Genomic DNA, 27,046 nt, shown 5'->3' with positions numbered 1-27,046 from the left:
TTTGGCAAATCTCAGACATTAAACATGGATATGTTAATTTCCTGTGTGCCTACCCATTCTTCCACATCAGAAGCTCCCTTGACCATGAGGTTCCCTGTGTCTCTTCGATTGGTAATAATGGAGAACAATAATTGGCGACCCATGGCTTTCTATTTCAACGCAGAGGGTGCTTATGGAAAGTAGGACACATACAGTGTCGACTCTTTTTTTGTACTAATTTGAAATATTCCAACGGACAGTCATTTGTAAATCCACTGCTGGATGAAGGCCTCCACATGGCGTGTCGGTCACCGGGGTCACTTGGCCGTTTGTGATCACCCTCGTCGGCGAAAGCGGTGGGCCGAGGAGTGGTTTGGATATCACTGTCACCACTGACGTTGGCCGTTGCCGGGAATCAAACTCAGGTCGCCACTGCTCTATTTGTACTCACGATATGTGGGCAGTATCTGAATTCAGCTTGTAATCCTCGATCTAAGCATGCACAGTGGGCCTCTTGTCAGCGGGTGGTTTAAATTATGAGTCATTATTCCTTCATGTTTTCCAGCTTAAGGTTGAAAGCGTTAATGTATGAGCTCTGTCCGTCTGTCCTTCCCTCTGCCTGCCTGTAATAAGGGGCCACGATAATACTCGTAAACATGGTCCAAAATTAACAAGACTTGATTTAAAAGTTGTGTTACCGGAAAGAATATACCGTATTAACAAAAATACTGGCCAAATTGATCAAAGGCTTGCCCAAAACTAGTAAACAAAAACCAGTGCTAAAAGAAATTCCCAAAGGCAGCGCCAAAAGAAGGCATGCATCTACGACTCCAGTAGACGTCATTAGACGTGAAATCATCTCTCGACCTCGCACGTCGTGCTCCAGGTGACACTATCCCGCTGTGCGACTTGCAACGTAACATTACCACCCGTTAAACACTTCTCACGCACGTTGACAAGCATCAGATAATGCATGCGTGTGCATGTTTTTTCTTCTTCTTTTGTCATTTTTTTCACATTCACACGCTTGTGGTGGTTTTTCCGTGAATGGCTTCAACGCTATAAGAATAGGGGTTTTCCCCCTTTTTTCTGGCAACAAAACTGAAACCTTTTTACAAGGATTCATGTCTGCATTAACCACAATACTTGCAGTCAAAATAAAAAAAACATACTATGATAATATATGCATTGTCCTTGAAACTGATTGGTCCACACCAAGGGACGGCTTTCTTTAAGGACAATGCATATATTATCATAGTATGTTTTTTTGTTTGCATTTTGACTGCAAGTATTGTGGTTAATGCAGACATGAATCCTTGTAAAAAAAGGTTTCAGTTTTGTTGCCAGAAAAAAAGGGGAAAAACCCTATTCTTACATTTTGGAACTGGCAAAGGAGGTCTAATGATGTAGGGGCTTCAACTCTGTCCCTTCGTTCCACACAGAGCTGCAGGCGACGAACAGCACATGGAGCTTCGGCGGACTGTACGACACGGAGAGCTACCACCCCTTCCTGATGGACGAGGAGAGAGGGCAGCTCTACCTTGGGTCCCGTGACTACCTGTTCGCTCTCAACCTGGAGAACATCAGCTCAGACCACCGGAAGGTGACCCGTTAAACGTGGGGCACCATGCCAAACAACGCGCAGCGGCTCTGGGCGTTTGCAATCCGCCGTGGTCGACACACGCGGAGGTGAAAGGAGGAGAGCATTTAGGAACCCTGAAAAAAATACGAGGGTGATTTTGTTATGAATTCTAGAGTCAATTGGGATGTATGTGGAGAGATTTCAAGGTTGGTGAAACGCGATCGTCACCGCAGACATTCCTGTCGCCATTATTGAGTTCACCCCTTTTTTGTTTTAATTCAGCCACGGCGATGCAGTCGATAGGGTGTGCCGTTATTAGGGCGTGTGACTCTCTAAGTCGGAGGGTTGCGAGTTGAAATCCTTGGTAGGGATCGACTCAACCCATCTTCCCTCCAGGGTTTATTAAATGATTACCGCTTTGTTAAAAGTCAGCAGCGATTTCAGCGACAGTAAAAGTGCGGATATTAGCACATCTTATACTTCTGGCATAAGCAACACGTTGCTCACATCACACTGGTGGGGACAGGTGAAGGGCCAACTTCTGATACAAGCAACGCTGCTTTGGATATAAGCACTGCTGGCCTGTCTCCCAAGGGGGGTGCTTACATCTTGAATCCTCTGTATTGATAGTGGCCTCTATTGTAATGATCTAGAACCTCTATTACTTGCTCAGTTTGACAATACCAGGCCACTTTGTTTGATTATGTAGCCGTGTAGACTTTTGAGAATTAGCATCGCAGTCTCACCAGACACAGCCAAATAATTTAGTGAAACAATTTTCGGCCCGACAGCACATATCTGCACACGACCTCTTTGACAAACAGATCCCTGATGCGTTCGGTTTTAAGGATCAGGCAAAGTCTTATACACTTTACATGCACATCGATTTTGGTTTAATTGCAGCTACTCTCGATGGGGTCTAAGTGTTAGGTGTGTTTTGTGTGTGTGCAATACTAAAATCTCCCTACACTCTACATGTATTGCCGATTATCAATCCACTGCTGGATGAGGGGATTCCCTTGTAGGGCAGATCACGGAGGTTATTAGACCATATATGACGAGGTTTGAATGATCCGCTCAGTTACTTCAGATCGGGCTAAGCGTTAGGCTCCGTTTTTGTGTGTCCAATACCACGATCTACACGTACACGTATTGCCGTTAATCAATCAACTGCTGGATGAGGGCCTCCCTTTGCAGTGTAGGTCACGGAGGTTATTCGACCGCACGCAATGGGATTGGAATGATTAGTTCACAATGATCTCTGGTTCTTTCGGTAAAGTCACATAGATAGAAAATAGTAATAGAAGAACACGACGTTTCGGTCGCAACACAAGCGTCCGCCATCAGGTGAGAAAGAATGATCTGCTGTTGTGGCTTTATATATGCATGGGAGGGGGGGGGGAGGTTTTGTAGAGTCGTGGCTGCAATGCTTGATAACTCAGTTCAACCACGGGTGACTGTCCAGATTCCAAACCCAGGTTCTCACCATTTTTTGCCTCACTGTTCCCACCGCGGAGCCACCTGGCCACCTCATTAAACACACATTTTAAGTAAAAAAAAATCAAACCTACATTGGGGAACTTGTATTACAGCGTACAGTTCATGTTGTTGTATTTTCTCATGTATTACAGAATAAATGCAATTCACATCATTGGAGTGTGTTTGATGGCAATGGCTTTCATAGCAATGTTTTCATACGGAAACCACAATAAACCGCTATTATGCATACACTGATATGTATATTCTTTGGGTTATACAGCAGGCACACAGATGTTTGTGCGATTTGTTCATTGTACGACTTACAAAGAAAAGAAATCATATCCAAGTCCAAATTGAGGCATGCGTGCTTTAAAGTAACGCTGGGCAGACCATTTTTCCAAATTAGCTTTTTTAAGTAACAAATATTTGAAAGGGCCTTTAAAATTATATATATGTGTATGTATGTGTGTGTTTGTGTGTATGTGTGTGTGTATGTGTGTGTATGTGTGTATTTGTGTGTGTATGTGTATATGTGTTTGTGTGTGTGTGTATATGTGTGTATGTGTGTGTGTAGCGGTTAGCGCGCTGCGCTATGAACCTGGCGACCCGGGTTCGATTCCCGCTCACGGCCAACACCAGTGACGATTATCTGAACCGGTCCCGGGCCTCCCCTGGGTCGACTCAGCCTCAAATGAGTACCTGGTGCGGTGTGTAAACATTGCCACTAGGGAGACAAAGGCGGTCAGGCGTGGTGCTGGCCACCCACCCCCCCGTGTACCGTTCCGGCCTTCATAGGTGCTCGCTAACAGCACTTGCCCCTACAGTCTGTTAAGGCTATATGGGGGATCTTTGTCTTTGTCTTGTGTGTATGTGTGGGGAGCGATAGTGTAGCGGTTAGCGCACTGCGCTATGAACCTGGCGACCCGGGTTCGATTCCCGCTCACGGCCAGCACCAGTGACGATTATCTGAACTGGTCCCGGGCCTCCCCTAGGTCGACTCAGCCTCAAATGAGTACCTGGTGCGGTGTGTAAACATCGCCACTAGGGAGACAAAGGCGGTCGTGCGTGGTGCTGGCCACCCACCCCCTCGTGTACCGTTCCGGTCTTCATAGGTGCTTGCTAACAGCACTTGCCCCTACAGTCTGTTACAGGCTATATGGGGGATCTTTGTCTTTGTGTGTATGTGTGTGTGTGCTTCAAAGGTCCCACAGGACAGTAGGTTAATTGCAAAGTTTTACGATTAAAAGTAACAGAAATATATATTGATGATGAATATCTGCCGATTGCTGTTGGGATAATAGAAATATATATTATTCGAATGTCAATATATCTTTTTTTTCAGGACTCTGTACTTTTAAGGATATTTATTGGGGCCTTTGGCACATTACAATGTATAGAAGGTTTGTTCATTCTATTAAAGTCTATATTTTTTAGACTTGAACATTAAAATGATTATTTTTGCGATCTTGCATAAATGTTAAACCCCCTTGCGAGTCTGTAGAACGACTTGAATTGCAAGTAGCTACGGTATTGCACGTGTGCGTATGTGTGTGCTTCATTGACCATGAGCGACTTATTATAAATTATTAAAGAGTGCCTGCAATGATTTAATATCTGCACGTGTGTGTAGGTTGCCCTTTTGGGCGATAATTAAATATGACACCCTCTTCCCATAGTCTCACGGATTTCTCTGGCTTACTGATTCCTGGGCATTGTTAAAATAGCTCCCAGGTGTTAATTCAGTGGAGAAAATAACGGCGGGACGTCCCAGGTACGTTTGTAACGGCCTTTAAGTGACCTTTCAACTTGGGCATAGCATGTCAACCAGGTTGGACTGAAAATCCGAGAAAGTAGTTGCTCCCCTCTGTTGACAATGCTCATGAAGTAGCATGGTGTCGGATGCACTCGGATGAACTGACTTTTTCATCGGCGTATTCAGTTTCATGAAAGCATCACGAAATATTGTTGCGCTCCATTTATATGTTCATTTTATATATATTATAAAATGATATTATATTATAAAATGAATGCACGGCGGAATTCTTTTTCCTAGGGGTACAATGGTGACAGTGATCGGGGTGACATACGTTTGATTCAGTCGGACTCCCCTACACCGACCCACCTTGATCAGCATGGTGAAGTACGGTCAAATAACCCTTGTGACCAACGTGTCACGAGGGGGGAGAGGGCGGCTTGATCCAGCAGTGGGATGGACAAGGGCTGCAAATTATAATCAGAATAATTTCTATATTTTTTCACAAAACGCGAGCCTGTTACAGCCCGTCGCGTAACTCGCAATCGCAAGATTGCAGAGAATCGTACCGGTGCAACGGAGCCGTATATGGGGGGGGCGGGGGGGGGGGGGTAAAAGGAGTGGAATGGGGCCTGCTGCCCCAACTAAGTGAGGACGTAAAGTCGAGGAGATGTTACTCAGATTAATTATTTCAAAAAAATGTATACCCACGGTGTGCCATTTACAGATACGAAACGTTGTTTTACTCTTGCCATTTCATGTTTGTATTGCTTTCTTTCCGGTGCAGATTTTCTGGCCCTCGGCGAGCGAATGGAAGGACGACTGCAGAGCGGCCGGGAAGGACCCCAAAGTAAGTGGCTCACGCCCATGGTGTCCACATGGAGCCAGCTTGGCAGGAACGAGCAGCTCCCTCTTATAATTTGTCTGGCGCCCAGAGCCACTTATATGAAGGGAACTATTTGTGGTTTCCGTGACATAATGTACGCATTCCCATGGGCAACGCATTGCATACAGATGCCACAGACGTGCCGTGCCGTCCATCAGGAGCTTAGTAAATTTATGAAATTCTGATCTACTTAAAAGCCGTCCTCTCTATTATAACTTGCAGGCCCAAGTGGCTAACTTTTGTATCCTCACTCATTTTTAGCAGCAGATGAACAACAACAGTAGTCCAAAATAAGACGGCTATAAGAGTGTGGGTTCTAAATCATACTTAGACATGTTACCAGCATTAGACTTTCAAAAAACACATTACACAAATAATTATATTGGATAAATAATGCAACATGCTTCACATTATAAATTGAAGTATATTAATTCACGATTCAAAAGTAAGTATCAAGTAAGTCATAAGGAGTAGATTGATATTTACTTTTTAAGAAAAAATAAATATATTACATACACACACATACAATAGTATTCATAGTAGACTTTGAAACTTTCCAAGGAAGGAAAATAAGAGTCAACGTCTCAAGCAAAAGGGCCTTATGTCAGGATTTGCTTGGAAGGAAAAAAAAGTAGGAACCAGGAAATTAAAATAAAATATGAAATCAAAACAGTTTGGGTTCAAGCTCTGTTCCTTTGCACAATGTGAATGTGTCGGCTGGCCGGGTGGGAGGGAGGAGAGCGCGTGGCTAGGGCACGGCAGACAGGACGCAGACGTTAATGGACAAGAGCGCGGCTAACGATTCTGCGAGGGAGGAGGAATGGGAGAGTACGGGCGGCGGTATTGACACCGTGTATAGCGGAGGGATTATGCTGTCAAAATGGCTAAAACAACAATCAGGCGCGCGCACGTGCATGTGTGTGTGTGTGGAAGTGGCGACAACTTGCGGAGAGCGTGGTGTCCGAGCGAGTGCGATGGAGACGAGATTAAACATAATGGCATTACTTATTTAGGATGCTGTTCATACACGGGGGTTATGGCCTGCCTGCCTGCCTGTCCGCTTGCTTGCTTTCATGCTGTGGGGTGCAGTCAGATTGTATCCCGAGATGGTAACACGGAGCTGCGCTCACAACGAGATACGATACGTCGATGCAAATTACATTTCAATTGCGCATTAGTATCGATTGACGTCTGGTCCAACTGAGCTGTGCAAGTCAACTTCAGTGGTAATGAAGTGCAGTCGCAAGCGATCATATTAACGCATCTCCCTATTCCTCTGTGTGGCATTCACGCTTAGAAGCTATATACTGTAAATCTAAATCGTATTAGTCTGCGGGCAGCATATTGCAGCTTCCACAATTGATGTCCTCATCGGTCAGTCTCTATCCATTGCTGGATGAGGTTTCCCCGTGAATATTGTTGTCATTGCCGCTGGTGTGAGCAGCGATCCATCGCCCCACTGACACCATGGGCTGTATGTATGCATGCTGAACTTCTTTTGCACCGTACGTAGCCAACCGTGCTAATTGGAGGTGCGGGGGAAGGACAACAAACTAAAGACAAAAAGCAGCGCTAAAGAAATGAGTTTTCATTCCAGATTATTCAAAAGTGGATAGCTCCAGTGGCTTCCTAATATCGGAAGGAAAAGCGTTCCAGACGGTCACAGAATCACATCTGCAAGCGCGCGATGCAGTGGTTGTATTTGTCCGATGGCTGGCTAAAAGCCACTGCAAGGGTGGCCGGAGGTCGCGTGATGCTTTATGCTCCTTGACAAGATCAGCAAGGCTGTGCAGGTGACCCAAAACGGTTGAGCTGCATCACTTGAAGTGATGCTCTGAGACAGGGTGGCAACATTTTAATGAAAGTTTCCACAGTGTGAATGGTATCAATTCCAACAAGTGCAAGGTCATTATCAAAAATAGCAGGGCACTATATATATATAAAAAAGTACATGGTGCTCTTTGATGGAGTCAGATGTTGATAAAAGACAGAACCCTGAGTGGTTTGGCACTGGCAAGCACTCTGTTTTGAATGAAAGCAGACTGAAACAAATCTCAAAAAATGTAAATGCATCTAGAGCGTTTTTGGTCTCGTATGACAATTCACATTGCTTTGGGCCAAACTTTACCTTTTAAATATATATTGGTGTGGATTTCATTAAAGTTGGTTCCATTTAATGAAATACTCTGGCGCTTCATATTGGATTAAAATATAATTCGGTATATTCTATGTGTCAGCAGTCTAAGAAAACGTTATTTAAGCTGTTTAGGTTCATCGTAATGACCTAGACAAAGAAACATTTATGTCTAGAGAAGTGTCACTGCAATTCTTGTGTCAACAATCTTTGTTGAAATGTTACACAGAACTCTGGTGAAAGGTCAGTGGCACCTGATAACCAAAACTGTCTTAGGGTATAAAACGTTATTCATTCAAGTGGGGTAAATGGCATTCGACTGTTTACGTGGCCACTACCCTTTTCTTTGCAATTCTAACACTCCATAAAACACATTAACCGCACAATATTACTTAATCGCTTAATTCAGGCAAACCACATCCCAACATTGACCCCGACTGGCAGGCGCGAGCGTAAACACCCAATTCAGTCAATTGATGAATGTATCCTAGGCGCCTTGATTCGCCAACGTAAGAACGAACGTTTTTCAATGTATGTGTCTAATCGCTTCACATGATCTCTCTAGCCACTCCAGGTGCTACCGTTCACCCGAATCTCGACGATGAATGGGGAGGGGGGGGGGGAATTATTCCACCTTTACAATGCGCCCTCTTTGAATAATAACACGACGTCAAAAAAATCAATTGCATTGTAATGATGTTCTTGATATCCTACACCAATTCACCTGTACGGTACATGCACGCAGTCTATACACCGTGTTTAAATATTTCTGGAGTTTTTTTATTTGCCACGAGCTCTACTGGTGCCAATAAGTCAACCGTGTGTGTTCGGGCATCGGTTGAAAATCAGTTTTTTGTAATTCTACGTACGCCAATTATAAATTATTGCTTTCAGACGGATGCAATGATTTATTATTCACACGTGCCGCAAACGGCCTTGCCGAGAGGCGTATTTAGCGGCATAATATCCCCACGTGCATCCAAATCGTCAATCGAAGCACGTGTTTGCACTCCGCTCTCTCTGGATCTGCTCGCGTCAAATATGCATGCCGCTTCTCGAGAGAGGGGCTGGAGTTGACATGTCCGACGGGTGTCATCCCCCCCCCAGGCCCCCCCCCCAGCCCCCCCCAGCCCCCCCCCCCCCCTTCACGGTGGAAAAATTTGCTCACTCAATTTGTCGCAAAGCGCTCAGCCAGAAGCTGGGTTCACTTTCGGAGCAAACCGGTGAGCCAAAATGAGCGTGTTTGTTTTAGCGTTGCCAGAGGGTTGGGTATGGATGAAGTTGAGAGGAGGGAACGTGCTTGCCAAAAAATATTCTTAACTTTTCGTAAAACCTTGCAGTCCACAAGAAAATCGGGGGGGGGGGAGGGGCGGTTGAAATAAAATGTGGGGGGAAGGAAGGAAAAATTATTTTCCATTCCACCGTGAATGAGCTGTCACTTTGTTAATCCTCGTGCCTAAATGTGTCCATAGAAGTGTTTTGAGGACTAGTACATTCAGGAAATCGGCTGCGAGGTCCTCGGAGAAATAAGTGGCATTCGTCTGCTATTTGTGTTGACGCGGTATTTTGCTGGTTGGATGTGTCTGCTGGCAAGAGTTGGCGGAGCAGCGTTTTCCACGCCGAAACTAAAAAAAAAACGTTAAGTCAAAGCTTTCTTTCCGTACTCATTTTGAACGTGAAGTTGGATGACTCTAGGGCCACGGGTCGTTTTCATATCTGATAATTTGTTTAGAAGGCATTGAAGTTAGGGGGGGTAAGTCCAAAATTGGATGCCATTCAACTTCAAGTTTTAAGTCACCATCTACGTTCTCATCAACAGACTAAAGTGACATTTGCACTTGCCAGGCCCTCTCAGTTCACTCACAAGAGCCCAGCTTAACCACATCTGCATTTGTGCAAGTTTCTGATGTATTCGCCGACGCTGCAACATAGCCACACAAAATGAAGTAAATTATTGTCACTGGTTGCTGAGGGAGGGGGAGGGGGTGTGTGGAACTATGCAATCTTCAAACTAAGACTGGTTGGCTTTTATTCCAGCTCTTGAGCAAAGCTGGGGTAAAAAAAAAACACCTCTGCCTGAAGTTACACTTTAGCGCGACTGGGTAGTGTGTGTGTAAGGGCGGATCTGTGACTGGGTTAGTGTGTGAAAGAAGCGAATGTGTGACTGGGTTTGTGTGTGAAAGAGCGAATGTGTTAATGCTTTTAAATTCAACCAGGCCTGACCAAAACTGGGGGGGGGGGGGGGGGGGGGCGGGGGGGTTGGACAGTCTGGCAAGCCAAAAATTCCCTTTTATATTCACTTGCAAGCCTCCACGGTCAGAACGTAATCCGGCTTCCCACGGTCCATCTACCTTACTAGGACGCACCTGCATTCAGGACCACTGCCTTACTCACATAAACAGAGGCTGTGAAGGGCTCTTACTGATGAGAAATTCTGCAGATGCTCCATGAACAGTGCCCGCCCGCCCCATAAGGCCCCGGGAGAAGGAACGCGAGGAATTGCAGAGACCAAAGCTCAGCTTTAAAGTGTCACGAGCCCCGTTCTCTCCGCGGTCGGCAATGCGCTCATTGTTTTCTAGCGTCCGTCTGTGCCTGCCCTACTCGAGAATTTGTAATTGTGACTGGAAGCAAAGTGGCATTGTTGGTGGGGGGGGGGGGCGGCGAGGAGGAAAAGGGAGAGCCCGATGGTGGGTGGCTTGAATGACAGGTAACTATACCAACACTATGGTGCAAGGCAAAAATAATAATAATAGATAGCTTTCCCACGGCAAACCCCAGAGTGACATAGCACGTCCTTGCCTTGTAACGTTCCAAGAGGGGTGTTTGACCCCCCCTCCCTCCCCTCGTGCCTCCAGGCTTGCTCTTGACTTGGCTGGAGTTGAACAGCATTTCTCTTATTTTACTGCCTTTGAAATGAAAGATATATTACATTATTTAAATGTGGGGGGTGGTGGTGGGGGGGAAACCCAGACTCCCAATGTAACTGGAGAAATTAATGAGTGAGACGGATCGACCTGTGGCTATCGAGCACAATAAGCTAGTCTCTACCGACGAAAAGGTACAGTCGGTCTCATTGCAAACCGAAACGCTTTATAACATCATCGCCGTCATCAGCCATGACCAATCCACTGCTGAATAAATGCATCCCAAAGCCATAGCCATCTCGCACAGCCCCGCCATGTAATAATTATCCCTCAAACAGATTCACACGAGCAGATGTCACCGCTCCGTCTCCTCGGCATACGGACTGCTCTCGCACGTTCCCCACCCTTTAGTTATTCTCGACCACCAGCCATCGTCTCGATAAGGGACGCGTCCCTGTCCTAGCCCCCTGTCCTAGCCCACTGACCCCATCGATAAGGGACGCGTCCCTGTCCTAGCCCACTGACCTTTGTGAACGTTTGTGAAAAGGAAACAAGAAGATGGCTGGACATCTGTGGACACCTGATGTGCCGCTCATCGGATTTCCACCACTATATTCTGATTAACGGTCAGAATGCTGTCAGCGATTTGGATGTATTATTACACGGAATGTGAGGATTTATAAAGTCATACAGGGCACTTGTCTCTCGACAGATCACCATTAAATTGTTACAATCCTTGAGGAACTCAAAATTTCAGCAGGGTTGAGCCTGGTTATTACTTTGATAGGTTACCACGGGGTTCCCGGGTGTTGCACGCGTGTGACGAGCAGGTGGTCAGGAGACAGCGGCGTTGTGCTACCTCCTTAGGTGCAAGGGTTTTCTCTGGGTTCTATGGTTTCCTCCCACATGCCACGCGTGAATGAACTTGTCCAAACATGCCAATAGAGAACCCTTCTGAAAAAAAGAGCCTTAAATCTCAGGCTATTCCTGGATAAACAATGGGGTTTATTATTATTATGTTCGCATTTTGTGTGGGTTATCGCTAAATTCTGGTTACGTTAAGAGATAGGCAGACACTCATTTATGGAAGTGGCTACACATCCCATTGCAGAACTCGCCCGATAAAGTCTTGAGAATCAGCGAGGGCCTTTTGGCATCATCTGTCAAACGCTCCCATTTTTTCTCGCTGTTTATTCCATGGATTCAAAACACAGAAAACGCGAGCGAGGCAACGTATAAATAACAATCGAAATAAGCCTTTTGACGAACGATTCTTGGAAGAACGACGTAAAACAAAACAAAAAACCAACCCGTCGCTTCGGCGGCTGACCGCGGGTGACGGCCGTGCGTTGCAGACGGAGTGCGGAAACTACGCGAAGGTTCTGCACCACTACAACCAGTCGCACCTGCTGGCGTGCGGCACAGGCGCGTTCCATCCCGTCTGCAACTACGTGGGAGTGGGCCGCAGGGCCCGGCCACAGGTATGTCTGTCCGCGGAGACGTCTTCTGCGATGATGAGCGGGATGCCATGCCCCCCCCCCCCCTCCCCCAAGCCTGCCTGTCACCCGATCGCCGACGTTGCTTACGCTGCGACACGGCGCGTCGATCCCCAGCAGCGGACGTCTGCAGCTTGCGTGGCCCTTTTTATTTTTTTCGTGGAGGTTGGGTGGTGGGGGTAGCAGGGAGGGGGGGGAGTTCAGGTGTTGAGCCTGGGGCATTCGTGCTCGGTTAATTTCGGATAGATGTGGCTGGGCTGCCATCTGTGAGGCACATACAAAACTGGGGACGTGTAATGGGAAGACAAGACTACCCCACGCTATCACGAGGGAGGAGGACTCCATATAAATGCATCGAAGCGAGTAGCGTATATATATATTTTTTTTGGCACGGACTTTTTAATGTCCTGCGCAGACATACGGATTCCCCAGGACAGCTGCCTCGCGTAGAAGACATTGCGAGAGAAAAAAACCCAGGACAGGTGGCAACTGTAGTTGTAGCGACGGCGGTGGTGAATGTCGTTTCCTGTGGCGGTGAATGAACCAAATGCAAAAGAGGCTCCCCTCCCTGAGTCACCAGCTCCCACCCCCCCCCCCCACGTCTTCCACTTGCAACCCCATTCTGACTTCTCACAAATGTGTGTCATGCATTCCTTCCTTTTCCTGCCCCTAACATGCCAGTATTAAATTTGGAAATGTATATTCACAAAGCGTTAGGAGTGTTTCTTCGAATGCCCAATGGCAGACGGCATTAGCTGTGGTGATGCTAGGGGGTGGGGGGGGTGGTGCAGTAGCGCAGTGGTTTGTGCTTTGTGCTATGAAATCCACGACCCGAGTTTGATTGCCGGTCACGGCTAAGGGGCCGTCCATAAATGACGACACGCACCTGGGGTGGGAGGGGGAGGTCAGACATTTGTGACGATTTGTGACAAAGGGGGGGGGGGGGGGTTTGAGAAATGTGACGTCACATCAAAATGCGCAACTTTAAATAAATATAGACAACACGTTCCACTTAATTAAATAGACTTTTTAAGAAATGTTTACTCCTACAACATCAGGGTGCAGTGCCACATTAAATACGCACTACAATGACAATAGTTTAAAGCTATTTGAAGCATGTTTTATATATATATTTTTTTGGGGGGGCAGAGCTTTGTGACGTCATATTTGAAGGGGGGGGGTCTGACTTTTTGTGACGTCTGTGACGAAGGGGGGGGGGGGGGTCAAAAATCGTCCAATATCGCGTGACGTCATTTATAGACGGCCCCTAACCCACTAGTGACCAAGTGATATCTGAACCCGTTATGAATCCTCACACCCATTAACCATCCCGTACTGACCGGCATGACGAAGTTTGGTCAAACAACCACCATGGCAACAGCGGCACGAGGAGGCCTTTCATCCAGCAGTAGATTGGCAAGGGCTGAAAAAGTTTATTGTGTTAAGTTGAAATATTATATTTCAGAAGCATTTGAATTGACCGACCTTACAATATTTATTTATTCTCATGTACAGCAAATGTTCGTAGAATAGAATGTTCCTGGCCTTTAAGTATCTTCATGAGAATAATGATTTTAATATCCAAATAATGAATGCATCTGTAATAGGTTTACTCGTTCATTTGATGTTTTATGCTCATTACTTGCTCATATATCAATGTGTCTCATTCCACCTTGGCCCACATTACAACCCAGCCAGGGCAGATACACACACAGCTGCATCACTTCCCATTCGAGATAGGAGCCCTATCTCGCAAAACTTTGGAGAGCAATTCGTGTCCCGTGCTAATTGGTCTCTGGAGGAATGTGTTTGGGTCTCCACATCGCAATGCTGTTTCTCGTCTCGTGCTGGGCTATTTGAAGGAGGCCTACACCGGCCACACCAAACGGGGGCCCAGCAAATGCGGTGGAGGAGTCCCTTTTACTTGTGCAGGCGGAAGGCCAGTTCACGGACATAATGGACGATATTGGCTTGAGCCCCAACTCATCTTCCAAAAAAGAGTAAAGTGCTTCTGGTACCAAGAAAGAGGGTGGCTGTCGTAACTGCGAATAACAAACATCTTTAGCTTTTCGGCAAACGTTTAGTTTTTTTTACGTGGCTGTCCTGTGCAATTTTTTTGAAGCCTTCTCAAACGTAGAAATATTGAGTTGCCTTTTTTATTTACATTACTTGTTGTTAAATATGCAGTTATATATAGTAGCATAGTGTCCCACTAATGAGGTGTCATTCTGTGATCGTACAAATGGTAAGGTAAGGTTAATCTTGAACAGCCCATTGTTAAGGTAGCCTCGTGGTTAGGTGGCTAATAAGTTGGCAAAGCACTGAGCCAGTGGAACTGTTAGATCCTAAATTAGAATCCAGAGTACCATCTGTGATTGAACAGAGGTATCAAGGGTAGCTGTAAGGACTAAGACAAATGTGTGTATGTATGTCGATCTTCTTTCGCAGCGTACGTAGCCAACCCTGATAATTGGAGGTGTGAGGGGGAAGGAAAACAGACTAAACACAAAAGGCAATTCTACATAAATGAGTTTTCAATCTAGATGATTTTAAAGTGCATAGTTCCAGTGGCTTGCTAATATCGGAAGGAAGAGCGTTCCAGACGGTCGCAGAAACACATCTGAAAGCGCGCGATGCGGTGACCGTCTTTGTTCAGCCACTTTGAGGATGACCGGTGTTCGGAGAATCTGGTTTGATTGCTGTGCAGCGAATGGCCTCCATTGCAGGGCACGTCAGAAGGGGCACTCCTCAGTGTGCATGAGCCAATTAAAGAGTGCTCGGTCTTCCAGTGGTCGTTCTCTAACTGCAGTGAGCAACAATTATGAATGGAAACATGTAATTGTTTCCATTCATAATATAGACAAATCAAATAATTTTCAACAGAAACTTAATTCTGGAAGCCAGTTAAGTCTCAACAGTCACTTCGGACGAAATGTGAAAACGGTGTGTGTCCTAGACGGGTGTTTCTCAACACTAGCCCTCCCAACTCGCCACGAAATCGCTGCCTACGATTACCAACTTTAAGGTTGGTTAATTTGTATCAAAAGTTAAAGGTGCAGCCCTGCAATTACTTGGGCACACCACTTCTCGCCAAAGGGGCTGTATTGTGGGCCTCCCCATCCACAGAGTATTTGACCTACTCGTCCACGGTGACCAGACATATTGGAGGAGGTGGGAGTACTCACACGTCACCCCCTCCCACACGTGGTGACCTGCCAATAGTCTATGGTGTACCAAGTTTCTCACTGCTGGGCAGACACAAACTGGGGGATTTCAGACATTTTGCCCAATGTTTCAAAAATGCAAGGAGATTGAATATATATACGGGCCTCTTGATCGCAAGCTCAGTTTGCTCACAATTGCACCGCGGCAACTCTTCCGTATGGATTGGTATCAACAAAAGAGGTGGGCACAGGTGGTTCAGGGGGAGTTGAGAAACTGCCATTTCGACCAAAGTTTACAGAGACCACAGCAGCGGAGAATCCCACTGAGTATCCACGCTGGTCCACATGTGCCACCTACTGGAATATTATACGCAGTACCGCCAATGTGCATCTAACGCGAATATCTCTAGCCACGCATACATCCATTGCAGGCGGTGTGCAATACTAAGGTACTACTAATAATGCAAATGTTAAAGTAATTAATCGTGGGGTGATGAATCGATTAAAATAACTTACTGGTAATGATACGTGCATCGATTCATGTATATACCAGTGCATTCACAATGTATACATTGTGCTATATATGTGTGTGAATGTATAAGCATGAAATAATAAGTCACTCCAGCTATATGATGGATTGTCACTATTCAGAGCTGTGAATCAATTATAATTTTAACTTTTATTGCCTCGTTTTTACCGTCTTGTTCATGTTGTTTCTCATTTTGGCTGTCTCCTTTGTGCAGTTTAACAGTGCAGTTTTGTTCATGCCTTGAGCCTAATTGTAACAACAGCATACACATTACAATTACACGTATCACAACCATAGGAATCAATTTATAACAATGGATCGATGCATCATAACAATGGATCGATGCACCCTTCCCCGCACCTCCGATTAGCATGGTTGGCTACGTAGTTCAAAATACATAAATATGTACCTTTACTGTAGGTGAATAGAACAGAGCAAATTTCGATTTAAAGCTTTCGTGACTGCAGGGATTCATCTTATTGGTTCTTTCGGTAAAGTCACGTAGAATTGAGATGAAATAATAAAAATAAAACATAATAAAATAAAATAAAAATTCTCACGACGATTCGGCCAGAACACAAGTAGCCTTCTTCAGGTGAAGAAACAGGACTGTCCAGAAGGCAGCGCGTCGTGAGAATTTTTATTTTATTTTATTATGTTTCATTTTTATTGTTTTATCTCCATTCTACGTGACTTTACCGAAATAACCAAGAAGAAGAACAGGGAAAATAACATCAAAGACAGACAACAGTACCGCAACAGTGGAGCCTCAACACTTGAACCTCTGGAAGAGATCATTGATGATTGAAATTGAGACGTAAGGCTTAATAGCTAGAGGCGTTAATCATTACACTTCAAGCTCACGGTTCTATGTTGCATCCTCTATTTCCCGGTTTGGTTTATTTACTGTCGGCGGTACAGCGGTAGAGGAAGCGGTTCACAATCACAATCAGGTTGGGAATTAAAATCTCAGTCGGGGATTGACTCAGCCCTTCGCCTCTGAGAATGTTTGGGGGAAGTCAGGAGCGGCTGTGCGATGGAAAGTTAGCAATGTGGAATTTCCACCGATGGTTCATGGCTGTAAGGAGATGAGCACCGCTCCCAATCTCAAACCCACTCGTGACGTTACCACGTGTGTTTCATTTCAATCCAGGACCGGGAGTTTCACATGGACATCAACCACGGGGAGGGAGGAAAGTGGAAAAGTCCATTTGACCCCACGATCCCCATTGCCTCCATCCTCGTGGGTGAGTCTCTGCCCTGCATCTCCTCTGTTGCCTCCATAATCTGCAACTCATTGCTCCCAGCCATCTCTCTGCCCACTGTTCAAGTTCCATGCTCCAAGGTCTTCCGGTTTTCCACTGCCTAACATGGTTTAGAGCAGCGGTCGGCAACCTGCATCTCCCGAGCTGCATGGGGGCTCTTTAAGTAACTGCTCTCGCGGCGTCATTTATGAAGGACCACCTTCTCATATTCACATGTATTGCGGCTCTTGAAATAGTGAGTATTTGGCTACTATAAATTTTCACGTGACAAGCCACTTTGTTGAGCTATCCCTTGTGGCCAGATCGCATCTGAATAAAGCTACATAGCTCAATGGACCTTACCTGGTAAAATAAAAAGTAAAGAAGTTTAGTTTTAGTTGGTTTAGACTGCCTCGCTCTCCTCGTGTTTCACGCCACTGACGTGCGTGAGCGACTCCCTACGCTCAATTCGTGCGCGTTATACATCGGACAAGTGATACAGAACAAACTTGCCCACTGTTTTTTTTTCTGTACAGCCTCTATGAGATGCAGTTGCATTCAAATGATATAGAAACGCAAGCTCGATTGAATTGTATTTCAACCACAATTATTATATTTTTTTAAAAACATTTTCCCAAGATGCAAGGCTGGCTATTGTTAAAGGCTGACTAAGATTGCACTGGGACTGAGGCACACATGCTGTGATGGTAATGCCTCACTGGTTCGCATTCATTCAACAAGGCACGGTGTATGCAATGGAGTTTGGTAATTCCACTGCAGGTCATGTTTTCTATTATGCGCACATGTGCAATCTTTATTTTGGTTATATTCGACAACAATAATGATTTGCATGTACATAGCACCGGAATGCCACGGTGCCTCAAGGCACTTTACAAACATGCTCGTAAACTAGAAAAGGAACGGAAAGTGATGCAACTAAATAGGAATAAAGGAATTATAGCATTGAGAAAACAGCAGGCAGCGGAAATTAACACTCAGTCACCACGTACGAAACGACACAATCTGTAGAGGAATAAGAGCCCATGACTCAAAAATACCCAAAATATATATTTTTAAGGCAAATTAATCGGTCAGGAAAATGGGAACATAATGACCAACTTTTAGCGATGTGATTTTATTATCCAATGAATAATCACCGAGTCAAAAGCCTCATTCAGGAGGGACATAGATTAAGGTGCGTGGCCATTTATTCTCACCGGGATATCTTTCACGCGGGAAGAAATCCCGAGTTACGTGAAGACAACCCACAAGCCCCCATGCGACGATTTACACTCACGAGGTGAGCGACCGTACCACATTGATACTAACAAGGGCGGCGGGGCGATCGTACCAAATGTAGAGGGAGAGCTGTTCAGCGGAATGGCGACCGACTTCATGAGCCGGGACTTCGCGATCATCCGGAGCCTGGGAAGCCGACACTCGGTGCGCACCGAGCAGGACAACTCACGCTGGCTCAACGGCAAGTTCACAATGGTCACCGCCCTGGTCATATGTGATTCCGGACACCCGTGTAATCTTTGCATTTGCTCATGTATATATTTTTTTCTCCTTCTTCATATTTCCCATTCTTGTTTTTGGTAAAGCACGTGTTTTTTTAATATTCATATTCTTTGGGTCTTTCGGTAAAGTCACGTAGATACAAATAAAAAATATCACGACGTTTTGATCGCAATGCAAGGAATCGTCATCAGGCGGAGGAAAGAGGGAAGCTGCTGATGCAGGCTGAATTTAAAAGTTTAGAAATGTGTTTTTAATTGTTATTTTTTGTTTCAAGTGTTATATTAAACGTGCATTTTGAATGTTTGCCTTTCCATTCATAGTCTGCATTTAGAATCGTACGATTTAACAACACTCTTTCCGTGTTATCTGTATTCATCCTTACATAGAACAGTGTATAGTAAAACCTCGCGAAGTTGGACTTATTGGAACCTCTCTCGTGTCAGGCATACTGCACACAATTAAACAATGTTCAATTATTACAGTAAAATTTCTAATTTACGTAATTAACACCGTATACATTGAATTTTCGTGTACTTCCTTAGTAATGCAATAAATAACAATGATGAGCACGTTTGGTTACGTACGGTGCGAACGAGGTTCAATATACGGTACAAACATACATACGGTGTGCAGTTTAATCCTAATCACTTACAACAAGCAAAGATGCAGAGGCGAGATGCCCAGTTTCACCGGACGTGGCAGGCTAAAAATATATATTTTTTAGAACCATTTATTTCATGTGCTGTACTGTATTCGTCAAGCAAATCGCAAAAAAACATTGATGAGAGGATATAATCAGCATCACAGTCCGAACTTGCAGGCGCGAGCGTGCCACCGCCAAACTGAATTTCACCTTTGAGGTTTTACCATGGAAAACCCACACGCGTATATCGGTGTTTTTTTTATTTAATACAACAGTAGAGTTCTCAATACTCTCTTTGCAGTTTATATTCTGCCAGGTTGCTTCCTTGTCCGTGGCCTCCATGAGGAGTTTGTAGTTTCATTTGGGCGCTAATTTGCTGAGCGTGTTACACGCCTTCCACGTGCAGGGGTTCACTGAATTGTATCCAACCGATAAGTAAATGCTATGTATATATATATTCTCTGGGTGTTTCGGTAAAGTCACGTAGATGGTTCAAAGACAATAACAAAAAAATGTATACAGCTCTATAAATGCTAGTGCGTCCAGGCGCATAAAATTAAATGTACACTACAGTATTACACTGCATAGCCTTTATAAGCGCATAGCCAATTCGCTACTGCTGCATGCAGTTTAACTCGCACCCAAAACAGCATACAGTATATGTTTATTTACGTTGTGATTGTCTCTACGGTATTTGTTTATCTCTGTGGCCTTTCTGACTTACCCGGAATTCCGGCTTACCTGCCTCCGGCTTCGTGAGGGTTTACTGAATTGCAGAATATGCCATTCCTTCTCGCAGTCTTGCTCTCACCTGCCACAGAGGTTGCTGTGGCATAAAGTGAACCAATTAATGTATCTTCCTCTCAGCCACTGGTAATGTCAATCAGTGAGGTCGGGTAGGCCAAGGTACAGTAAGTATGAAAAAATATCTACATGTTTTACTCTTTCTGGAAATGAAACAGGTGTAAAGATGTTCAAACACCAAATATAAACCTTTTGCAAGGGATCAAGGTCTGCATTAACCACACACGGTACTTGTGGTGAACATGCAAACAAACGTGCTCTGACAATATATGGCATTGTGTTTGAAATTGATTGGCCTACACCAGAGACAGCCTTCTTCATGGCCTAGTCTCACCACCAGTGTCAGAGCAGAGAACAACGCCAAGAGGCGAACAGCACAGAGACAATGCCACTCGTATCAGAGCATTTATAGCTTGGCGTGAGCATCTACTGGCAAAAAAGGTCTCATTTTGTGGCCCAAGGTAAGTTGGCCTCCGTATATTCTTAAACAATGGGCGGCGCGTGCATCGGCCGGTGGCCTCCACCGAAACTGCTCGGCTCAACACCGGCGTCGGTGGAACGTTGTCCTTCGCAGAGCCCAAGTTCGTGTCGGCGTTCTGGGTTCCCGAGAGCGACAACGCCGACGACGACAAGGTGTACTTCTTCCTGCGCGAGACGGCGCTGGAGGGCGAGTTCGCCGGCAAGGCCACGTACTCGCGCATCGCCCAGCTGTGCCGCGTGAGCTGCCCAACCAACCACCACAACAACAACAACCACTACGTGGTGGTGACATCACCACGGCACTTCACATAACATGTCAGCCCACACGGTTTACCCCGTAATCTTGTACGGGGAAATTGAGTTTTTCGGGCCGTACGGCGTACAGCCGTTTCAATGCGGGCACATTTTTTCCGTCTATTTTGTGTTTCTTCCTCGTGATAGGACGTTGTAGGACAAACCTTGACATTTATAAGAGCACGTGGTGACCAACAAGGTCTGAATTGGTCTGCAATAAGGTAGGGCACTGATCAGGGGTCGACAGCTATGCGTGCGAAGCGAAACTAGTTCAACGTGCATCCGTGCCGTACACATTTAACGACTGAGCAGAGCCAGGGGACGCCCGGAGCCGGTTCAAACATTGTTGGACGCGAGCGCGAATGGAACTCGGGTCGCCGGGCTCGTAGCGGCGGCAGCTGGGCTAACCGCTGAGCGCGCCACGCTTGCTGAGGCCTCCCACACCCCCGCGACGGGCAATGCATTAATGCCGACGCCGTTCCCCTGTGCCGCACGAGGGGGAGCTGTTGCGTGCGCGAGTGGCCAGTCGGCCGGCCGACCGGCCGACCTTTTGACCCCGCCGTTCGCATTCCTCGCGGCCGCCGTTGCTTCTGCAGAACGACATGGGCGGCCAGCGGAGTCTCGTGAACAAGTGGACGACCTTCCTGAAGGCCCGGATCGTGTGCTCGGTGCCCGGCGGCGGCGAGGGGGTGGACACTCAATTCAACGAGCTGCGTGAGTATTCGTGCAACTTCTACAGTCTAAACTAAAACGATATATATTTTTTTCAAGGCCCACTGAGCTATAGAGCTCTTGTGTTTTTGACGGCTCAACAAAGTGGCTTATCGCGTGGGAATTTATAGTCGCAGCCAACTACCCTAAAAAGGCACATTGATTTTAAATGCGCGAGGTGAAAAACAGGAGCAGCCACAGAAAAAATCCACACGGCCACTGGGAGAGAGGCAAGCAAACTCCAAATGTACATGCATTAATGAGCTACGTGAGTAGCCGTGCAGCTGCTCCCCGGCAACTTCCACAGCCTAAGCTAAAGGAAAATTATATTTTATTTTACCAGGTGAGGCCCACTGAGCTATAGGGCTCTTTTTTTCCCCAGAAGCAACCTGACAATCACGAATGACGGCTCAACGAAGTGGCTGATCGCGTGGGAATTTATAGGAGCAGACAAATACTCTAAAACCGAATGTTGGCGCTAGATTTGGAGGTGAAAACCTGGAGCAACTGGAGAAAAATCCACACGACCACGGGGAGAGAGACATGCAAACTCCAAATATGCTGTGCAGACATTAGGGTCAGGAGTTAACATCTCTCCACCGACATGAGCCAGTGATTGATGGAGTGCGCCCTTTTCAATTCCGTGTGCCTCGCGCGACGATTGGCGTGAGCAAGTATATCCTTTGCCCAAGTAATTTATCCAAATGAAAGAGTTCTCCCCATGTCCGAATATTGTCCTCCCCCACACCTCCCCGCACCTCTGATTTGCACGGTTGGCTACGTACGGTGCGAAAGACGTTCAACATACATACAGCACTCCTGGATGCACGAGATGCACTGCTTGGGTTGATGATTTAACATTCGGTGTTTTTTTTTCTGCGCAGAGGATATCTTCATGATGCCAACGCGAGATCCCAAAAACCCCATCTTCTACGGGGTCTTTACAACGTCGAGGTGAGCATCTTTTGCCGCCACTTACAAAATTCCCTGGGTTTACATAGATCCTTGTCCCAGCTCAAGCCAGCAGGCACAACATGCCTTGAATGAGCAGTTCTCCGTTCTTTGAATCTGTAGTGTCACATCACCTGGACAATATTTATTGCAGTCTTTTTGATACTTTTTTTTTACACGTAATAAATTTTTCCCAGACCAATTACAATGAAAGGTTCTTATATTAAACTCGATTTATTAGAATTATTGACAAATGTACCTAAGCTTTCTTAAATGTTATACTTTCATAATTGTCATTGTTGTACATCTAGCCCAGTTCTCCCTTGCAAAACAGATGTTTAGGCTCAGTGGGCTCTTACCTGCTTATAAATAAAGTACTTAATACTCATGCTACTTCCATCTAGCTGGCTCGGGAGAGGAAAGCTTAGACCCACAAATACATACTCTTTGGTTCTATTGGGTAAAGTCACGTAGGTGAAAATAAAATAACAAAAAATCACGACGTTTCGGCCACAACACAAGCGGCCTTCATCAGGTGAAGTGACGAGGCTGTCCTCCAGACAGTGATTTTTTGTTATTTTATTTTCACCTACGTGACTTTACCCAATAGAACCAAAGAGTATGGATCCTAGCAGCCACGAAAGCTTTAAATCTAGAACCCACAAATACACCCGAGTCGGTTTGTAGGGATCAGCCCTTGGGCAATGGCGGAGCCAGGATTTTCAGGTAGGGGGGGCAACCCCTCTAGCAATGAAAAATGATAGGAGTTGGTAGTAAGGAGTTGTCCCTTGCTTTTTATTCGACGCGTGTGCGGCGATGGCGCAGCCATCGATCGGGGGTCTAATTCGAACCGCGTTGTGTGATCGGCATCGCGCTCACTGAAGGTGAATGCCTTCAGGGAAGTCGTGTACTGTACGCAACTGCGCAAAATTCTGAGGCACTTATAACTGCTTTGCCGTTACTTATTGCCAATTATGGACTCAGACTATTATCCTATCATCTCATAGAGTATCTGGCACATAATAATATGCTACACAGTGGCAGTGGGGGTCGCAAAATGCCAATGTATTACTTGATCCGATCGAAATTAAGGATTTCGATTAGATCATTGGGGGGCACGTGCCCCCCCCCCTCCCATTAGGCCAGTTGGCCGCTCTCAAATTCCATGTGCCAGCTGTTGGCTCTGCTCGGCTCGCGTCCCGGACATCATAAGTTGTGTTATTGAGACAATTATCCCTCCCTCATCAAGGGACCGTGCTCTGTAATTATTTAGGTGGACATTTTTTCGCCCACATTTGCGATTTACTGTGGCGAGGCGTTTTCACGGTGAGCAGCGGTAGAGAAAATTGGGAAAGTATACAAATCTAACTGTTCGTTTGCCCTCATGGAGACTCAAGCACAACCAAAATTATTGGTAATGTAAAGGAGAATTCCTCAGGAGGCTTGAGGCTTGGGAATGTATGTGCCCACAGATTCGTCTCGTAGATAAACTATTATAAATATGATGGCAGCAGGCACGACTAGAATCTGTGTCGATGTCAAACCCACGTGTGTGCTCCCCAGTCCCATTTTCCAGGGCTCGGCTATATGCCAGTACACCATGGCCGACATCAGGCGCTCCTTCCTGGGGCCGTTTGCCCACAAGGAGGGTCCCAATTACCAGTGGGTGCAGTATCAGGGCAAGGTGCCCTATCCCCGCCCCGGCACCGTGAGTCACCCCCATCCTACGCTTATCGTCAGCAATGATTAATCTTTATTCCGCACCTGCTATCGCGTACACCGGCTGCTCGAGCAGCCATCTGCACATCAAGCCCACTGTGCTCACGAGGGGTTAAGCGAGCTCATTAAATGCAAGTAAAGATTGGTCGACAAGAAGGGCGATGCAAAACAAACGGGACAAACTGGCATGAAATAGCAAAAATAGAATACAAATTTCAATCCAATCAAAACTCTTGAGTTCTAGCCACGCATTAATGTATTGATTCGTCCATTAATATCCATTGCTAATGCACACGATACATGCATCGTATCACGGGTATAAAACTCTTCTCTGTTAATATCACACACAGGTTAATGGCATGCATAATTAAACCGTAAAGAATACAGAGGAATTCTATATAATCTACTTTTGTGGGCCATCCTCCAACGTGGGATGACAATTCAGTATGGGAATTTTCATCTCGAGTAAACATGCCGACAGTGAAATTGAAACAAAATTCAGATACGAGTGCAGCAAAAACCACACGTAATTGCACACTGTATATAAACATACATACCTAGAAAAAACACACACACACTGGGAAGATGGAGATCGCAGACCGCGCGACCGCGGCCACAAACTCATCGGCGCCCACTGCCATCCACCCCACGCCCACCGACCCCTCCGCCCCGAACCGCCAGTGCCCGAGCAAGACGTTCGGCGGCTTCGCGTCGACGCACGAGTACCCCGACGAGGTGCTGAGCTTCGTGCGGAGCCACCCGCTCATGTTCTCGCCCGTACACCCGTCGAGCGGGCAGCCCATTGTGGTGCGCACCAACGTGCCCTACCGCCTCACCCGCATCGCCGTCGACCACGTGGAGGCCGACGACGGCGCCTACGACGTCATGTTCATCGGCACCGGTGTGACGCTCGCGCGCGCGTTAGCCCGGCGGCGCCCGGCTAACGGGGGGGGGGGGGGGGGGGCGGCGGCTTCGGGGTCATGAGGAGCCGGGGGAGCCTCCCAACTTTGAGGAGGGACCTCCCAAAAAAAATACTCGGCGCTTTTTGTTGTAGCGGTAAATGCCCACTTTTGTAGGCCAGTGCTTTGCTCACTTTGCGCCGGATGGGGGGTACACTGCAGACCGGGGGTCCCCTAGCTTAAGATGACTGCCTTTCGAGGTGTTTTGTTACATTACGGGAACAACACAGTTGCAAATATTGGTATTGCCGTAGTATTATTAAATTAAATACTGGAGCGCTCTGATAACGTCTCATGATAAATCCTCTGGGTCATTAGGTAATTAAAGCCATCGCTGTTATTGTGTCTTGCTGCCAGTTACGTGCCGCAATTAAAATACAAGTTCGGTTCATTTTAAGTTTGATTTATCTTTACAATTCGCACGTCACGTTTAAAAACTAGAACTGATGAAACCAAGGAAAAATATAGCAATGGAGCACTTGGCATTCGGCATGGGTATTACTGATGTAGTCAAGGGGAGATATTGAATTGAGTATACACAGAGGGTCCCACCTTACCCTCCCCATCAAAGCGGTGGGACCTGGGCCTACGTAAGTTGTGAGCAATTTGTCTCGACTTGCCGAGCGGAAACGAACATCCCCTCTGACTCTGGGAACTTTTTTGCCAGTATCAAAATATAAGAATAGGTTTTACCCTTTCTGGCAATAAAACAAGGAATCCTGTCTGCATGTTCACCACGCAGGACTTGTGGTGAGCATGCAAACGAAAACACGCTCTGGTAATATATCACACATTGTTTTTGAAACTGATTGGTCCACACCAGAGCTGATTCCTTGAAAAATAATTCTGTTTGGTGTTTTAACATCATATTACACCTGTTTTATCGCCAGATAGGGTAAAAAAAAAAAAAAACCTATTGTTACATCCCCTCTGACTCTCCCCTCCTTACCACCCAGACGTAGGCACGGTCCTGAAAGTCGTGCTGGTGCCCAAGCAGACGTGGCAGGACCTGGAGGAGGTGACCCTCGAGGAAGTGCAGGTGTTTAAGGTACGGCGGCGTCCTTGTCCGCACAAGGTTCTCGGTGATTCATGGCAATTGGTGGTCAGCCATATACAGGGTGCTTCGATATATTTTTTTAACACTTCTGAGAATTTGCAACAATACCACGTGACATGTGCTGCTGCCTCTGGGCTCTAGAGACCGCCTGGAGAAGATTCCAGGCCACGTGTTGACAACGATGGCGAACACGTGGAGACTCTTAGACTTTTTGAAGCTATTAACATTACATGTATTATCACGTCAGTGTATTATCCGTTCTTTTCCCATTAAAAACGATAGTCCCATTTAAGTGTTAGAAATATTTAGAAGCACCCTGTGTTTTGAAAAACAAATTGAGTTGCTACCTTTTCCACGGAGCAAAACCCAGACATGTTTCTCACTCAGCCTTGGTCTACCAAAACTGTGCAGGATGCACTGTAAATCTGGGCATTTGCACAACTGGGCTTATTAATTATTAATTCCTGCCATCTGAACACACGGTGTCCACCTGTCCAGGGCAAGAGTCTAGGACACCTATCTTGACTCAAGCCTCGACTCCTTTGTCAGCCGGGATTGGCACTGATAGCGAGTGTTGATATATGTAGTCAACCTGCGATGTCCTAATTGCGACTGCGGTGAAGAACCGTCCACGACTGGCATCGCTGATCGCTGCACCGCAGATATATTTTGCACGAGCTACACGAGGCACGAATGGAATATATCCGGCAACCGCAGATGCCATCGAATGTCTTGCCAAACTCAACATACAGTTATAAACTCCGTCCATTGCTTATCAAACCCCGTACGAACGAAAG

The 27,046-nt window shown here is 46.1% G+C and overlaps 1 protein-coding gene across 7 annotated transcripts in view; it reads left to right on the top strand.

Annotated features, from left to right (window-relative positions):
• LOC116949369 (semaphorin-3A-like) overlaps positions 1 to 27,046 on the top strand; it is an 83,225-nt gene that overhangs the window by 42,584 nt on the left and 13,595 nt on the right. For all 7 annotated transcript variants that reach the window (XM_032966611.2, XM_032966608.2, XM_032966606.2 and 4 more), the window contains 11 exons: positions 1,422 to 1,582; positions 5,581 to 5,643; positions 12,033 to 12,158; positions 17,020 to 17,113; positions 18,471 to 18,590; positions 20,653 to 20,795; positions 21,449 to 21,566; positions 22,448 to 22,517; positions 24,078 to 24,222; positions 24,915 to 25,134; positions 26,149 to 26,240. In XM_032966611.2, coding sequence (XP_032822502.2) covers positions 1,422 to 1,582; positions 5,581 to 5,643; positions 12,033 to 12,158; positions 17,020 to 17,113; positions 18,471 to 18,590; positions 20,653 to 20,795; positions 21,449 to 21,566; positions 22,448 to 22,517; positions 24,078 to 24,222; positions 24,915 to 25,134; positions 26,149 to 26,240 — 1,352 coding nt within the window. The remainder of the gene's footprint in view (positions 1 to 1,421; positions 1,583 to 5,580; positions 5,644 to 12,032; positions 12,159 to 17,019; positions 17,114 to 18,470; positions 18,591 to 20,652; positions 20,796 to 21,448; positions 21,567 to 22,447; positions 22,518 to 24,077; positions 24,223 to 24,914; positions 25,135 to 26,148; positions 26,241 to 27,046) is intronic.

Source organism: Petromyzon marinus, chromosome 36, assembly GCF_048934315.1.
Source record: "Petromyzon marinus isolate PM22_M1 ecotype Great Lakes invasive population chromosome 36, UKy_Petmar_22M1.pri1.0, whole genome shotgun sequence".
In the NCBI taxonomy this organism is placed as follows: Eukaryota; Metazoa; Chordata; class Hyperoartia; order Petromyzontiformes; family Petromyzontidae; genus Petromyzon; species Petromyzon marinus.
The sequence above is the reverse complement of the archived record's forward strand: the minus strand, read 5'-3'. Positions and strand labels throughout refer to the sequence as shown.